General features: G+C 39.4%; 1 protein-coding gene across 1 annotated transcript; it reads right to left on the bottom strand.

The window, feature by feature from the left end:
* Positions 1-8,860: 8,860 nt before the first annotated feature.
* On the bottom strand, positions 8,861-15,891 carry LOC116391945 (eukaryotic translation initiation factor 4 gamma). The gene is made up of 9 exons (XM_031862973.1): positions 15,751-15,891; positions 14,996-15,196; positions 14,718-14,819; positions 13,917-13,961; positions 13,677-13,753; positions 13,309-13,396; positions 13,069-13,152; positions 10,293-10,535; positions 8,861-9,708 (listed from the first exon to the last, which is right to left on the bottom strand). The coding sequence occupies exons 1-9, from the start codon at positions 15,782-15,784 to the stop codon at positions 9,656-9,658; spliced, it is 927 nt and encodes a 308-aa protein (XP_031718833.1). The 5' UTR covers positions 15,785-15,891; the 3' UTR covers positions 8,861-9,655.
* Between the last annotated feature and the right edge of the window lie 1,401 nt (positions 15,892-17,292).

The following is a 17,292-nucleotide window of genomic DNA, read 5'->3' as shown; positions in this document are numbered from 1 at the left end:
ATAGAAAAGGTTTTGAGGTTTTGAGGTTTTGTTCTGTCTGCTTCCTTATGTGACATCTGAAGTAAACAAGACGTTTCTAACAACAATGTTTGAGGGGGAAAATAATTTCACTAATTCTCCGCAGCTGAAATGATGCCATGTGTCACTGAATTGAAAATATATGTATTTTGTGAAGTGATGAATGTCTTTATTGGGGCACAACAAGGGGCGTGCACAAAAACAGAAGTTGGAACAACTGGAGTGATAAAATGAATCAGAACTGACGGATTGATTATTTCAAGGTTAAGTTTCCTGAACCAGACGATGTTGCTCACAGAAAACAATAATGCAGTTTTATGGTTTCGCTGTAAATTATTTGATTATGACTTCAAGAATTCTGTCAAAATAAATAAACAAGTAAGGAGCAAAATCCTAAATTTATTCAAGTAGAACAGAAATATAAGTCATACTCTTATTAATTTAAGATGGTAGTTACAATAGTGTAAAATATTTATTTAATATCTTTAATATTTGATTTAGTGTTGATTTACTTTGTTTCTGAAATAGAGTCAGGATCAAGTTTGAATTAGAGTGATAAAAATGGTATAGAAAACGGTATTAGGTTCTGGTTAAGGTCAGGGTTTAAGGGCCGGTCACACCAAACTTTTGCAAAATCGATGAATTGTAATGCATTTCATTGTGGTTAGCACATTTACTCGAAGGGTCAAAGTAAATCCATACATTTGCGTGTAATGACTTCAACTTTGGTGAACTTTGACACATGAATTTGTGCCGCTGACTGATAAAAAGCCATCATGACAGTTCTGACCTTCAAGGGGATGAAGGGCTTGAGAGGCAAAAATGGAGAAAGTTAAATTATTAGCTTTGTTTGATTTTACCATTTAAATAAACTGCATTAACTTAAGTCAAGTCAAGTCAATCAAGCTGAATGTCACAAATCACAAATTTGCCTCAAAGAGGTTTTGCAATCTGTAAAGCGAACGACATCCTCTGTACTTTGACCCTCGTTTTGGATTTAAAAAAAACTTACTGTTACATTAGCGACCAAGCTTAGCAAGCTAGCTAGCGCCTTTGATAACTCTATGCTAAATGAAAGGAATCCCGAGAATAAAAAGCCAGGCGGAGTAAATGGAGCAGAACCATGAAGATAGAAAGAAGCTTGGAGAGCTGTTTCGACTGACTAGTGTCATCATGTTCCCAGCTGGCCAGCCTGTTAGAGGTTAACTCGCCAGCTACAATAATTTACCCACTAGCCCAGTCATTACATCACAACGTCCCACAGGATGAGCTGAATCTGATGAATTTCAGGGGTTCCCTATCAAATTTGGAGTATCAACATTGGATAATTATTTTGCAGTGCCACCTGTTACCTTGTACTGATACATAGTGTCTATTGTAGTGTAGATATACTCATCAGGCTCAACGTGCAGATTTAATTTTCCCACTGTTTCAACATGAATGTTTCAACATCAACTGAGTAACATCGAACAAAAGGACACTACAGTTTTAACACTTTTGGGAACTTTCATCCAGCATCATCTGAGATTCCTCCTGAGTTCACTTTAAACTGTGTGTGAAGGACAAGAGACAGAGATGTAATAAAGCCCCGGTGTGACAGTTTGCCTGAGGAATGTGAAGTAGATGCCGGAGGCGATACCAGCAGGTGAATGAATGTCCGTCTGTCAGCAGGCCTCCTGATCACAGTAGTCCTGCCAACTGCAAAAGTCAGGCCAGGAATGTCTAAAGCAACCTGGAAAGGACAACAGGAGAGGAAACTGTCCCTACGACTATAGACCTCATGGGGTTCAGAGTCGTAGGTCATTGAAAGAGTCAGCTGCGTTGGGATCTGTGCGTGTCGACATGAAAGTGGATGTATCTTCATGCTCATGTTCATCTTTTTAGAGTCAACTTTACCAAGCTAGCTTCTTGACAATAGTTGGAAGGTAAATTTAGTACATATATGTCCCAACCGACAGCGTGATTGCTTACTTTCACAGTAGGTTTCGTGATTTCTAAAATTTCATGACAAATGTGTTAGCTTGCAGGATTGTTAATGCACATCCAAATTTACAACCTGATTTATTTGACATAAGAACCTATAAATAACAGATTTGCTATGGAGATTACAAACACACATTTTTGTATGGCAATGGAGATAAGTGATTTCTTTATTCTCTGCAACATAATGTTAACATTGATCTAATCCTTTCCCGGGGGAACCAGCAACACAAACACGTCTTAAAAGGCTTGTGCACTGGTAATCATGACAAATTTCCAAACCACAGTAACCTGTCATTACTTTGACATCAACTAGACAGATGTTTCCTCTTTATAGAAGATGAGCTGCAAAAAAAGAACGAAAGCATTGGTAACCAGGCAGAGTAAAGGCAACACAGTCAATAAATCACAAAATGTCAAGGGTGCGATTGTTAGCAACTAAGCCACTGTGACTCGACATTGTGGGGCTGGAGTGCTAACTCTATTTCTGTGATCTCTAGAAATTGTTCCACACACACACACACACACACACACACACACACACACACACACAGACCTCCCCTCCTTCCTTTCCTTCTTTGAGAGACTGGCAGCGTGGTGTAAAGAAGTAAAACATGCACTACTAAATTGAGCCCTTTAAATATTTTGTGGGCCACCTGCCAAAGTATGGACTGGAGTACAAAGGAAGAATCTAGAAAATGTGACACTAGTTGTAAAATATCTAAAGAGTAAATAGGGAAGGTCAAGGCTTGGCAAAATTTGACATCTCTTAAAATAATAGGATGTAGGTCAGGGAAAGTAGAAGTAAGTTTTTAATGTTTCATTTTACCTTGCTTCCTGTGACAGGATAGAAAAAAACGTACAAAATCGCATGGTTGAATATAAAATATAAAAGTATTGGGTGAATGGTGGAGAAGGAATTCTTAACCTTAAGTTGACATTGAGCTCAACCAGTAAGCAATTATTAAAATTATTATTATTCACATTTCTCACAAATATTGTTTTTCTTTTTCTTCAGGTTCTGTCATGTGCAGTGGTATTTGTTGAAATGCATCTTGGTTTGCGTTACAAATCACAACAGCCGCTGCGCATCCAATTCTGCAGAGACTTGCTCAATGACAGGCAAAGAATGTGAGCCAGTTGACTCTGACATTGAGGCCACATTATTCTCCTGCCGTCACTGTGTACCCTTTAATTAGGATTGTTTGACCTATGACCTTTGGACCAAGAAACCTCTGCAGGCCGCGGAAGCGAAGCACGAAGAGGACACGCACCCGAGTTGGTTTTGATAAAAAGGCATGAGACAGGAAGCTAACCCGAGAGGCTAAAATACAGTATGCATTCAAGCACACACTGGTGTTCATATCTAATGACATCACGCTGAAAGGTTCTGCATTGTTTTTTAGTTTGAAGACGATCAGATTGATCTCATTTGTCACTGTCTGAGCCTTGTTTTCCTCTTCACAAAAGCATGCCATGACCTCATAAGGGGCTCAGTTTCACAAACTCAACTAAATTGTTTGTTGATGTGGCTTTTAAAGGAAAGTCGAAGTCAAAGGTCAAACATCACTCATTCTCTTCATATTTTGTCCAATAACGGACACTTGTTTGCCTGGAATGACTAGTAAATATTTTTAACTTTAACAAGTGAAACTGAGCTCTTTGTTCAGCTTTACCTTTGCCACAGCAAGTTGTACCACCAACAGCTCTGTTACTGCCAAAGATTTTCAGGGATTCAACTACAAACACAACCTGATTTCCTTTAAAGCCCTCGAAAAGTTAAAGTTCAGAAAAAGAAGAAAGTGCAGTAAATAACTCCCTGTAACACTGCACCTTTTCTCTGCTGCCAGTCTTTATGCTACGCTAAGCTAACTGGCTACTGGCTTCAGCTTCACATTTCTTGTACACATGAGAGAGTGGTATCAATCATCTTATCTAAATATCAGCAAAAAAAGAAGTATTTCTTTAAATGCTTCAACTTCAGCTATTGCTTCCATACATACAATAAACCTTTCAGTATAAGCTAGCTAGCGTCATAATTGGTGTGCGAGTTAGTGCTGATAATGAACCTGATGAAGACCCATGTCGGTCACAATGCCTTGGTCTATTTAAATACATATTTCCATGTAAAATAAAAAAGGGAGATCTGCATTTCTTACCTTTTTGAAATCATATTCCACCCGTACAATGAGCCATTTACAAGGTGGAATAAGCACAGTACACCTGAAGGCTCCAAAGAGCAGCTGCATGTGATCAACACAAAGGCTCAGCAGTGCCTTTACCCCATTGTCCACACAATATTTATCTTCAGAAAATGTAGTAGTTTTCTTTTTAGTTTTTTTCCTGCAACTGGGGCTTGTATGACTGGAATAACTTGTTTTAATTTTACATACAGTATATATGTCTTACAAAGCCTTGATAAACCAAATGCATCTTTTTATGAAAGGCTGCTGTTGTATATGCCAGGATGAGGATGTGTCTGAGTAGCATCGTGTATCCCGAAACACTGACGAGAAAGAACCAAACGTCTATGAGGTGATGCTTTTATTTATGAAACTATCGATTATCAAATTAATGAGCATTCCTTTTGGATATAACATGTCAGGTCTTATTTACTTCACAATTACACAAGAATATTGCTTAAGAATACAATGTCCTTGGTGTGGCCAATCCTTTTCTCCTAATGATGAATAACACAAATTTATTGTTTATTCATTTTAATCCAGCACCAACATTATGCTATCAAGCATGAAGTGCTATTAAAGAGCCTCTCTTTGCTTTAAACTACAAGTACATGAGTGTACTTTACCTTGTGGGTACGACAACATATATAATTTCACACTAAACACAGAAAAAAAGTTTTTTAAATCTACTGCACCAACAACTTTTCTCCATCCATACAGGAGCCAACTGTAAAATCCTTTAAGGTCATGTTAGAACATGAACATCGCCAACATCTTCACATGAAAAAACGATGAGACACACAGTCCTCGCCCTCAAAACTGCTTGTAGAGTACAACCCGGACACAGTCCTTTAATGATGCAAGTCTAATAGCTATCTTCACAACTTTGCAACTACAAGTTTTCAATTTCTTGCCCAAAACTAGATGTTTTGTGGTAGGAAGTCATGAGCGGAAGGGGAAGAACCAGCCTCCACCAGCTGTTTTCTTCAGTGTGTGTTCTTCCGACAGTCCCTCCTTCCTGAAAAGCTGCTCAGGTGTAATGGCCGACCTGCCAGTTTTAACCACATCAAACCACAGACGCAGGAAGCTTCCCCTCACTGTTATTATAAAGATCCTGCATTCACCACATTGCACCATTGTCATCCTGCACAAGATAAATCTGCATTTACACCTGTTGTATCGGCCAAGGAAATTGTGACTTTTGCTATAAAGCAGGAAAAGGAGACAAATTGCTATAAAGCAAAACGAGTCAATTCAAATATATACTCTTTTTTATCCTGAGCGATGAAAGGACATAAGGACTCATTTATGATCGCAAGACCACATACAAAGGCTTTTGAGTAATAAACAAAAATGTGTTGTTCAGCTTCAGATCCTTGACCCTCCTCGTCTCCATGACCTGTCTCTGAACCAAAACCAGCAGCCCCGTCACAAAAAGAGAATCTGCATATAAAACAAGCTGCAACAAGCTAACAACTAACCTTGTTTGTCTCACATAGTCAAATCTCACTCTGCCGCTCTCTTTCACTTGCCTCCTCCGCGCTGTGAAATATGCATCCGAGGCCGCACAGACAGTTTCCTCCAACATTAGCTATTGAACATGAAAGCTGAGCTCTGACTGGAAAATAGCACAGTAAAGTTCCAGGTCTAATTATGCTGGTTTAGTTTATGACCTGTCAGCTAATATCGATTATCCACAACTGCAGAATGGTAAGCCGCCTTTTACTTCAGTCTCCAGCTTGCTCATCACTTCCCAGACCAGGTGGGAATGAGTGAAGAGTTCACTTTTTCCTTTTCTCTTCTCTGTTTCAAATAGCGTTATTCACTGTTTTATTTTGGAAGGAAGACTTATACTGACAGCTGCAACATTTCAGTCTCTCACATACCAGGGACATGATGGGACAATGAGTTTAATTATCACCTCCAGACTACAGACAAATACATCTCAATTTAAAATTCATCACCACAGGTTTTCAGCTTTTTGGTTGGTATTATTAGACCCCACAAAAGTAAAAAAAGGTAAAACCAAAAATATGTAATTGCTTTCCATAACTTTGGATCATGTTTTGTATTAACTGTGGGGCGACTGTGGCTAAGTGGAAAGCAGGGCCGTCCTTCAATCAGAGGATTGGCGGTTTGATCCCCGGCTCAGGCTCCACTAGTCGCATATCGATGTGTCCTTGAGCAAGACACTTAACCCCAAAATGGCTCCCGTAGCTGTGCCTACGGTGTAGAAATGTGATAGAATCTGAATTGTAAGTCGCTTTGGATAAAAGCGTCTGCTAAATGACTGTAATGTAACTGTTTTGAGATTGTATGATCTCAAAACAGTTACATTACAGTCATTTAGCATACCATAGATCATACAATCTACTGTATATCAATGTCTGTGGTGAAGAGAGGGCTTGCCACCCACCCAAAAACTCTTGGGTAATTATTTAAATAATTATTTTCTGCAAGCGGAAGGATCTCTTCACATCGGAGCTTCTGCTTTTCTTTGGTAAACGTGATACCATCAGACAGAAATACATGAAGATTCACCTAAAAAAATGCCTTTGGTATATAAGAGAGAGTAGCTGTTCTCAAATATTCGAAGCTCAGAGGATTGGAAATACCCAAAAGAAGTCTGCATCAAACTGATCAATACAACAAAGGAATGAGATGGTGAGAGCATATTCACATGTCCAAGTTTTACAAGCTAAAAGTCAATTGAGCTGTTTTTACTAATCACATTAGGGCTCTGATACAGTACCTTTTAAAATTAACACAGAAGTAAAAGCACAAAATCAAATTTTTGATGGCTGAATTGAATTCAGCTGGTGGACTTTTTTTTCTCCACAGACATTTTTGACACGTCATAGCAGGAAAAGCATAGGTGAGATTGATAACATGAACGATGACTCCCTTCCATCAAGTATCCCAGTAAGCTCTGCCAATGAGCCACGATGCACAATACCAGGTCCTCCCCCATCGTTAATGTTAAAATGTTAGGTATGATAGTTCAGTCATTTGACATAAAGTTAAACCATTCAGTCACATCAAACCCCAGACACAGTTTAACATACAGAAAAATACCTAACATTTTCCTACTATGACATGTCTGCTGCACATGCTGGCTCACTGTCATGCTGTCATGGCTTATTCAATACAACTGATCCATTATTAGTGCTAACAGAAACACCTGTAGGTTTCTTACTATTAATGACAAGTCAAGCTGGACGGATATCCAAAGGCAAGGCAAGTTTATTTGTATAGCACATTTCAACAACAAGGTAATTTAAAGTGCTTCACATAAAGCCATTAAAAACATCGAAACACAAGGCAAAAGACAAGGAGATTTAAAAACAATTAAGAACATTGATTGAAACATTAAAAACAGTCATTAAAACACTAAAAAGCAGTGTAAGAAATAAATACAGTAGTGAAATGCAGGAAATTGATTAATATCCTTGAATCTGGTCCAATTAAAGGCAGCAGCAAACAGAAAAGTCTTCAATCTTGATTTAAAGGAGCTGAGGGTCTCAGCAGACCTGCAGCTTTCTGGGACTTTGTTCCAGATATGTGGAGCAGAAAAACTGAACGCTGCTTCTCCGTGTTTAGTTCTGACTCTGGGAACAGAAAGTAGACCGGTCCCAGACAACCTAAGGGGTCGGGATGGTTCATAAGGTAGCAGCAGATCAGAGATGTATTTTGGCCCCAAACCATTCAGTGCTTTATAAACCAACAGCAGGATTTTAAAGTAAATTCTTTGTTGGACAGGAATCCAGTACAAAGACCTCAGAACTGGAGTGATGTGATCCACTTTGTTGGTCTTAGTGAGGACTCGAGCTGCAGCGTTCTGAATCAGCTGCAGCGTTCTGATTGACTTTTTACAGAGACCTGTAAACGCACCGTTACAGTAGTCCAGTCTGCTGAAGGTAAATGCATGGACTAGTTTTTCCAAGTCCTGTTGAGACATAAGTCCTCTAATCCTTGATATAGTCTTCAGGTGATAGTAGGCTGATTTTGTAATAGTCTTGATATGGCTGTTCAGGTTGAGGTCTGAATCCTTAACTACACCTAGATTTCTGGCTTGGTTTGTGGTTTTTAACATCAGTGATTGAAGCTGAGCGGTGATTTTCAATCGTTCGTCCTTGGTACCAAAAACAATTACTTCTGTTTTATCTTTCTTTAATTGAAGAAAATTCTGGCACATCCAGTTGTTGATTTGTTCAATGCATTAACCCAGCCCTTGTATGGGGAAAAAGGTCATGTCACAGGTATAACAATAATGTAAATTCAAATCTCATTAGATGTCATGGTTATCCTCTAATTTATCTTAAAGACCTTCAGAATTAAAACTGAGTGCCTCTGCTGAGTGGGAGATGTTTGGGATTTCTGAAGCTGGTGTTTTTGTGGGAACGGAGATGATCCGTGACTGCTAACACGGAGCATCTGAGAGCGGTTAGCCCCTCAGATGTGAGCTTATCATCAGCTGTTAAGAGCGGTGTGAATTCCTCGGGCCTCAGGCTTCGGCCCTGAGTGTTTCTGAACAGATAGGAAGAGAGAGGGAGCGGAGGTGCAGATGCGGGCCTCACATCCTGCAGCACATGATGATTAGACTGAGAGGGCCCATGTTAGCACTGGTGTGAGAGGAATCTCATCCATCAGTGGCAGAAGGAGGAAGGAATGATGCCAAGTGTGGTTTACATACAAATTTAATGGAATAGAGGTGCATTAATTAAGTAAAGGAACAACTGCTTTTTCCCCAATTATCTAGAGCATATAGACCTGTAGATGAGCATGAAAATTAAGTTTTGACCCTGAAAAGGATCGTTTCAATAAAGAAATCTCAACTCTAGAACCACTAGAGCTTTTCCACTTATGAGCTTTTCCCTTCATCCGAGGATTGAGTTGCTTATAACCTAAGAGTGGTCACATCGTAATGTAGATGGAGACTGTGAAACACAGTTAATAGATCGGGAAAATGCTAAAAAGTGGACCTTGATGTAATATTATTGCTGACAGCTATAGCTACTTCACACAAAAAAGTAATTAAAAAGAATCCATTAGCAAAGCAATCAAAAGAAAAGTAGTAACACTTTGAATGATATACTGTATGTTGTGAAACTGACTTGTTCAATGGCCAGAGTGGCAAAGTTTATGGGTGTAGCTTCCAGTACATATTTATAAACTACTGCATGTCAGACTGTCAATGTGATTTACAATTTTGGAGACAAGCACACTTTATAATTTTAGATTTAATGGTTATAACTTCCCTATTTTAAATTCTTTTAATTCAGGACGAGAAGCTGTAACACAGCACTCCCAGTGGTCATTCATGATGCCTGCCGACCTGCAGGGCAGGCTGGGGTGGGGTGGGGGGGTTACACCTGAGCTGGCTGAGCAGCTGCAGCAGCTGCAGCAGAACGTCTGTCCACTGTGCTCTTACTGAGTTCCCCAAGAACGGCACAGGGGCAGATAGGCGAAATGTCTCACACCGGACAATCGAGAGGAACGTCCCAGAAGTTGATGCTCCTCTGCGCATCTGTTTAAAAGAAGCAAGGGGTTAACAGAGGGTGGTTTAAAGATGGAAATCATGATGTTAAACTGAAGAAAAAATGAATACAATGTGACCTGATTAGTTTCTTGTACTGTAAATTAGACAGAAGAGTCAACGAATCCTTAAGTATGGAGAGGATACAGCAACCAATTACTAATAACCAATAATAGTTTTTGAATGTCGGCAACAAACTTTGAAGAATCTTTTAATGTTGCACAATACATTTCCACTCAACAAGGTATACACAATACACCCAGAAAATTAACAAAGTGAATGATTGCATAGTTCTTGTATTTGTCACCCGATTAGCAGAAAATGTGTTGAAATGAGGCATGTTGCAGTAAGTTGGAACTGAGCTATGAACAAAGGAGCCGTCATTCTGTCATTATTCTGCCATCTTAACCACCAGGCAGGTTTACAGTAGAGTCAACAAACTTAGATCACTACTGTCCTTTTTCAATCCTAAATGGATGAACACATACGATATAAGCAATAGATAAGTGTGACTGTGAGATAATGAACATCTCAGATAGTACGAGGAATAACAATGACAAACTTTAAATACCAACCTCTAGTCTGACTGAAGGCAGCATTGTTGCTGTTGTTCTCATTCGTCCCCTTCAGCGACTCCACAGAGGTCTTGTTGGAGACGGCGCCTTCGTCATCGGTTTTCTCCTCCACACTCGGCTCCACAGGTGCGGGGGGACTCTGCTCAACGACGTCCTCTTTGGGTTTGTCCTCAGAGCTGTCTGGGGTTGGCACCGGAGCCGCAGACTCAGCGCTGGGATCAACAACAGATTTACCAGCCTCAGCTGTGAAGGAGAACAAAAGCAAACCACATTGAGTTTCGATGAATACTGTTTTTCCTACTCTAAATCCAGTTGAAGTGTGACAAATAGAACAATATGTGGATGAATTAAAATAACACACAGCTTAAGTCATTGTGGAATAAACTGGAAAAACACAACATTTATGTCATGCCTTTTTAATAGGAAGTAGGACAACGTTGTTGGGACATACTTTTAACTTCTATGACATTGTAGATTTGCAATTCACATTCTGTACTTAGCACCCACATAATAACAGTATTTCCACCCATATAGCCTCAAGCGGTTTCACACTCTCTGACAGTCAGGTGAAGGCATTTCAGGGGGCCACCATGTTGTTAATGAGGCGGCTGATTACTGACCAGTTCCTAATGAGCTACAGCCATGCAGCTGTTGGAGGCTGTGGGAAAGTAGGGCAGACCCATCATTATCTGACCCAGGGTTAGGTGGAGGGAAAGGGGAGATGAAGCGGAGAGGAAGGTGACCGTTGTTCTAGACATAATTCTGTCATGGGATTCTGTCATAGGATGGCTCCTCGAGCGACTTTCCAACAGTCAGAGAATCATCATGTCTGTCTGTTTTTTTTGGCGGATGACTAGAAGCATTATTACAGGTGGACTCTGGATCTGACTGACAGCTTTACATTATGCTTTAGTAAAAGACTGGACACGTGATCTGTAGTTGATACTTTGTGTTATGTTAAAAAGTCATTGGTTTAAATATTGTAATAAATAGCTCTATACCACTCGCATGTCCGTGCGTTATGTACTGAGATAGAGGCAGGTGGCAGTTATCTTCACTTAAAGACTAGAAGCAGGGGGAAACTGCTAACTTGGCCTTTTCCAAAAAAATGTTTTTATTAATTAACACTTTGGGAACAACTGGGTGCAGTAACCATATAGAGTTTTGTAACTTAAGGTAAGTTAACTTAAGTTAAACGATTATACTCTGATATTTCTCAACAACTATCAGATGGATTGCCTTGTATTTATATCTCAATGACACTGTTATTTATGTTGTAATGGAAAGAAGAAGTATTTATGAACTCACAGGAAGTGACAAATCCGACTGCTGGTGAAATGCGTTTTTCCTTTTCACTTCTGATAAAAGTTGACTAACCACTTGTCACTTTAGTATCCTTTGGTATAAAATGACGCAGACCGGCCATGTTGTACTGAATTTTGGGGGAGAATCTTGTATCGGATTGAGTGATTCACAATTTGCCAAGCGTAATTGAAACACGTGAGATAGAACAAGTGGGTTTGAGTGCACTGGATAAGCAGTCATCATCAGCCAAATCTGATTCTTCTTCTTGCCACCCAGTTGAATCCAAACAGCAGCAACAAACCCAGGTGCATGATTACAAATCTGACTGCCCACCTGCACTGATTGCTCACACAGTTTCAATTATTTTCCAATGAGAAGAAGGGAACCATTTGAAAGGTAGCTGACTTTCAAAGCGGCCATCAGCACTGTCCATTTCAACAGAGTGGCCTTAGGGCAGGGAGGCAAGCCCACACATGAAATGTTCATTTGACCTTTTCTTATTGAGCCTGGGAAGACCACTGAGTTAAACTGGAATACTAAATTCATTCTCAAACAAATGACAATTTCAGAACAAGGCAAGAACAAACACTTATGCTTTCATACATATTACACTATATGACACCAAATGTCTAGTTGAAGATTTAGCATAAACGTATAAATTATAGAGGCAGTTATCTTGAATTCACAAATATTTACTGAACATCAGAATTTAAAAGCTTTCTGACTTGCTACACATGAAGACGACTTTGGTATGTTTAGTTTCATACTTTCGTAATTTCATAATTACACTGAAAAACACTCGTGTTATGTGGCAAAAATGACCACATGCTCAAGAACCACTGAAGGAGGTGTGAGTTGTCAGCTGCAGTTAAGGCAAACTGAATGAGCTTGTAATTTGTTAACTTGGCTTCCATTTCCACCATGTGGTAGATATGAGTACTGCAGGCCACATTTTCAGCCTGTCCCTTACTACTTCTGATCTGAATTCATCTGCAACAGAGTTGTTTTTCAAGTCAAGCTCGAGTCAAGCTGCTGTGCAGAATTCAGATGTCCTTCCTATAAAATTGACATCAACTGTGCTTACAATCAATTCATAAACATGTGGTTTGGAAAAGTTTTATGACATATGGTAAAAATGTAACATTATTTTATTTCATATTTGCATTAGGCTGACAAATCAATACCTGGAGTGGAGCGCAACATGTTTTCTATTAAACTAAAATATTCTGTATGCCTGCAGGTCATTAACACGATCTCACAGTTAATTTAGACTGTAGAGAGAGCAAAAACGGTACTTCCTTTTATTCAGTTTAACTGATCTTGTGAAAGCGGAAGGAAGACAGCACACGATTAGCCCACAAAACGCGTACAAGTTCACAAAGTGATTTGCTAAAAACGGATATCTTATACTGGCTCCCTGAGCTCCATCGACACAATAAATAATGCTTATGAGTCAGAGGTTTGTTCTTACCTTTCTGCTCCTCCTGTACTTCAAGTTTGGCCTCTGGTTCCTCCGGCTCTTTTGTAGTTTCTGGACTTTCAAATGTTTGCAGACCTGAAAAGCAAACATGGATCAGGATTTATACTATTTCTGCAACAACAGTAGCACAATTTGATTAAGTTGGAAGGGTAATTGTTTTCCTTTATATAAATGTGACATCTTCTCTGTTGATATAGTTGATATACAATTATGATGGTGTGTTGGACTGACCGTTCTGAGGTACAGCATCAATCGGCTCCACAGAGTTGAGAGGGATGTTGGTTTCATCCGGTCTGGAGGTGAAGTTGACAGAGTTACGCTGTAAAAAGATGGGATTCAGAAACACACCAATAGTGACAAAAATGGAGGGAATGGTTTGACATTTTGGGAAATTAGAGGATTGATAACACTTTTATGTCTGCCGGCGGTTAGCTGTTTCTGCCTCTCTTTAGTCTTCATTGTAATCTAAGCTAACGTGAGTGTGGTATCAATTGTGTGGTCTAATTCTGAGAAAGTAAATGAATAATCTCATTTCAAAAAAATATCAAACTATTTCTTATTTGGTACGTTAGTGGAGACAAATGGCTAACGTTACTTACCCTTCTTCTATTCCGTAGGAAGCAGGCAACTCCAAATCCAAGGGCTACGAGGATGATCACAACTAGGATGATAATGCCTGAAGGAGGTAATACAGTTTGTAGTAATGTTTACATTGCAATGTGGCCCCAGACAAAGACACTGTTTGTGTCCATCTACTGTTTGTGGCTGAACTTAAAATACATTGTGGTTTGATATCACTTGATATCTTGTGTGCTGGAGCACATTTAAGTGTGACTCACCGGTGCTGTCACCTGCTGTCGATTTAGCTGGCTTGGCAGTGGTCTCTGTAAAAAGATATGTATACGGTTTATATTTCAAAAGAGAAAAACAAATCAAACAATGCCCTTTCACCTGAAGTTAGTCTGAATGATTAGTCAAATGTCACCTTCTATTCATAATACACTCAGAAGGGAAAGCTGCTTCCAGACTTTATCAGTGTTTAACTGGTTTAAAGCTGCATTAACAGATTTGTTTTGGCCACTTGGGGGCAGCAAAACAAGCTGAAAACAGTGACATTAATTACCCGACAAAGATGATATATCTAATGTTACACTTTCAGCAGACACAGAGCAACATTTGCATTCATTTGTAGACGTGTTCCTGTCCACCTGATGCAAGTAAGTCCAATATTTACTGTCCTTTGTGTCTGTCAACTCCAGAGAAAATATGTGGCTCTTTAGCAAATGCTCCACTGTGTCCACTGTGTGGTACTAGTCGCTGACTTCAGCATCAATTATATTCATCACTGTATCCAATTTTAACTCATATATTTCTTTTTTTTTCTGTCATTTGTCATCGCACAAAGTGATGAATGTGTTTCATGCTGAAGATAAGTATAATTGTAGTTGTTTCATTTATACCTATTCCAGGCTATGCAGCTGTATATTATACCTGGCATATATGTTTGAGTTTTACTGTTATTGTACAAGGAATATATCCCCACAGTATCACAATGTTTGGTAATGTACCAACGGTCAAATCGGACTAATTAAGAAACCCCAAATTGAATATGGTTTATTTCATCAGCAGTCTCAACTCACCTTTGTCCTTGTTCTTCTTGTTTGTTGTGGTGACAGATGTTGTGGGTTTAGGCGTGGTGATTGGGGGTGGGGTTTCTTTGCCACTTTTAGAGCTTCCCCCACCTGAATCAGAGAATCACGTTAAGCACAAGCAAACAATGATTCAGACAGGAACGATCATAAAACAATGAAGACATGATGATGAATCGGCTGGCTATGAGGGTCCAAAGCATCATTTTTGGGTAATCCAACACTTATGGCTACTGTACATGCATAAGGCAACATGAATAAGCTCTCACCATTCTGCACTGTTGTTGAAGGTAAGATGGTGCTGTTGCCCTCGGTGGTGTTCATGACAGTGTAGCTGGTGGTTATGGTGACATCGGTGGTGACGTCGAGGGGTGTCACAGTGGCGGAATAATTGCTAAAGTCATTTGAAGTTGTGGAAAGCCAGTTCCCTGTTGTTGTCTCAATTGTTATGTCAGGAGCCACAACCAAACCTGCAGGAAAAGATACACAGCCTTATCAAAACTATACACAAAAATGATCAAAGCTTGAGCATAAAACATTCACAACAAGTTCAGATTCAAGAAACTTCAAGTTTTTCTTGGTCTGTTTGTCTTGTGTTTGTTTTATTGTGTCTTTGCATATATAAAATAAAGAATTGATCACATTGATCACACAAAAATAAACTTTACTGCAGTCATTTATTTGCTGATCTGTAAATCAACCCTGCACTGTGTCATCAGACTACAAGACTTACAGTAGTTCTGTTAACTCTAAGCCCTAAAGAGAACCAGCTATGTAAGTTCTGTATATTAAGGTGTGGCCCTGCTTGTCTTATGATGTTTTACTCATAAACTCTGCCTTCAGGCTTTTCAATCCACTAAATGAAGCATTAAATTTAACTTTCATTGCATTTTTACCATCTACAATGAATTACTTAAAAAATACAGAACATCATACCAGGTTCTCAGAAAAACTTTCATATGGACAACAAAACTTGCAAAGATGCATTTAAAAAATAAATGGATACAAATATAAAGAGCCTTACCCAGGAAAAAGAAGAAAAGACCGATCGGAGGCATTGTAAGTTTCTTTGATGGTAGCAGCAGGTGGGGATAGTGTAGATACACAGAATATATATGTATTAGAAAAGCTATGAGCGCAGAGGTGATGCTTTCATGCGCTGCTTTTCTTCCTCAATGCCTCAGAGCATTACGTGCTTATACAAAAAACCAAAAAGAGGATCAACGCCTCTGACCACACCAGGATGCATCTAAAAACAGTGTTGCTCAAACGGTGTAAGTGAGAGGAAACACACTGTTGGAACATTGCTTCAGAGTCAACAATACGAGTACTCGTCTATTTCCTTTCACTGTCAATTTAAAATCAATTCATTAAATTAACAATATGGCATGTTCGTGGCAGCTGTAACACCTGTGTGGGCAAATATTTCATCTATTATTGACCTCTTAGTGTTTGACGGATTCCTTTGTCAGTTTGTGTTTTCAATTTATTTCCACTAAGCAATACATTGTGATGTTATAAGACAACTGTGAGTCTTTTTCTTGAGAAACTTAAAGTGTTGCAAAACAGGTTACTTGGTGCAATTGTTCCACTGTTGTCAGTACATTTTCTGCTCACTAGATGCCGCTGTGACAAAAGGGAAAAACGCCAGATGGGGTTTCGACAGTTGTCCTCTTTTTTTTGCTGAAGGTAAATTTAACTTGAACTAAATCGATTTCCCTCTCTCATGAGAATAAAGACGGTACAAAAGGTCCACAAAACATATAGGAACCTTGTATTTAAGTTGCATAGCATTTTAAAAAAAACAGAAAGATCAATAACAATATGTTGAGGCAATTGTTTTGGAGGCTGAGGAAGATATGATGGTGGTGAGAAAGCAATTAGAGATGCAACAATCAGTCGATTAATCAATCAACAGAAACAGAGTCGGCAACTAATTTGATAACCGACTAATAACTTTATTCATTTATCAAGGAATAATGCAATAATGCCACATTTTCACTGGTTGCAGCTTCTCAAACATGAGGTTTGATACTTTTCTTTGTTGGATATGAGTAACTTTGGGTTTTGGACTATTGGTCGAAATGCAGAAAACATCTGAGTACATCTATTTTTGGGCTCTGTTGGGAATCATTACAAGTACTTGTCTCTTTTTTCTAGCCTTTTACAGGTGTGTTATTTGCTGTAATGCTGTTTTTTTAATGTTTGTAAATGTGTGTGTGCGTGTGTGTGTGTGTGTGTGTGTGTGTGTGTGTGTGTGTGTCATTGAACAAGTGTGTCAGCATTACTTGTCCTGTGTGGGTGGAGTTGTTGTAAGGGTGTATGTGTGCTCAGCCTTGTAGGTTCATTTATTACTGTTTATTTCCCCATGCCAGTGGTAATCAGCAGCAGGATTAGTGTTAACTGCCACCCAGTCACTGGCAGGCTCCACGTGGGCCACCGCAGGCCTCTCCTGCCGACTGGCCTGACCGGGTCTGTCCACGACCAGCTCGCAGTGACGAGGAACTGGGAGTCCGCTAATCGTGAAGAAAGACTGGCCGTCTGGCTTCCTCTCTGGGCCACCTAT

This window comes from Anarrhichthys ocellatus, unplaced genomic scaffold (genome assembly GCF_004355925.1).
Source record: "Anarrhichthys ocellatus isolate YVR2014 unplaced genomic scaffold, GSC_Weel_1.0 scaffold28, whole genome shotgun sequence".
In the NCBI taxonomy this organism is placed as follows: Eukaryota; Metazoa; Chordata; class Actinopteri; order Perciformes; family Anarhichadidae; genus Anarrhichthys; species Anarrhichthys ocellatus.
The sequence above is the reverse complement of the archived record's forward strand: the minus strand, read 5'-3'. Positions and strand labels throughout refer to the sequence as shown.

Excerpts from the sequence above, each read along its gene's own strand:
- LOC116391945 (XM_031862973.1), bottom strand. The coding sequence starts at position 15,784 with ATGCCTCCGATCGGTCTTTTCTTCTTTTTCCTGG. Across the intron at positions 13,962-14,717 it reads CAAGAAGAACAAGGACAAAG|AGACCACTGCCAAGCCAGCT; the intron begins GTGAGTTGAGAC and ends ATCTTTTTACAG. Across the intron at positions 13,153-13,308 it reads TGATGCTGTACCTCAGAACG|GTCTGCAAACATTTGAAAGT; the intron begins GTCAGTCCAACA and ends TTTGCTTTTCAG.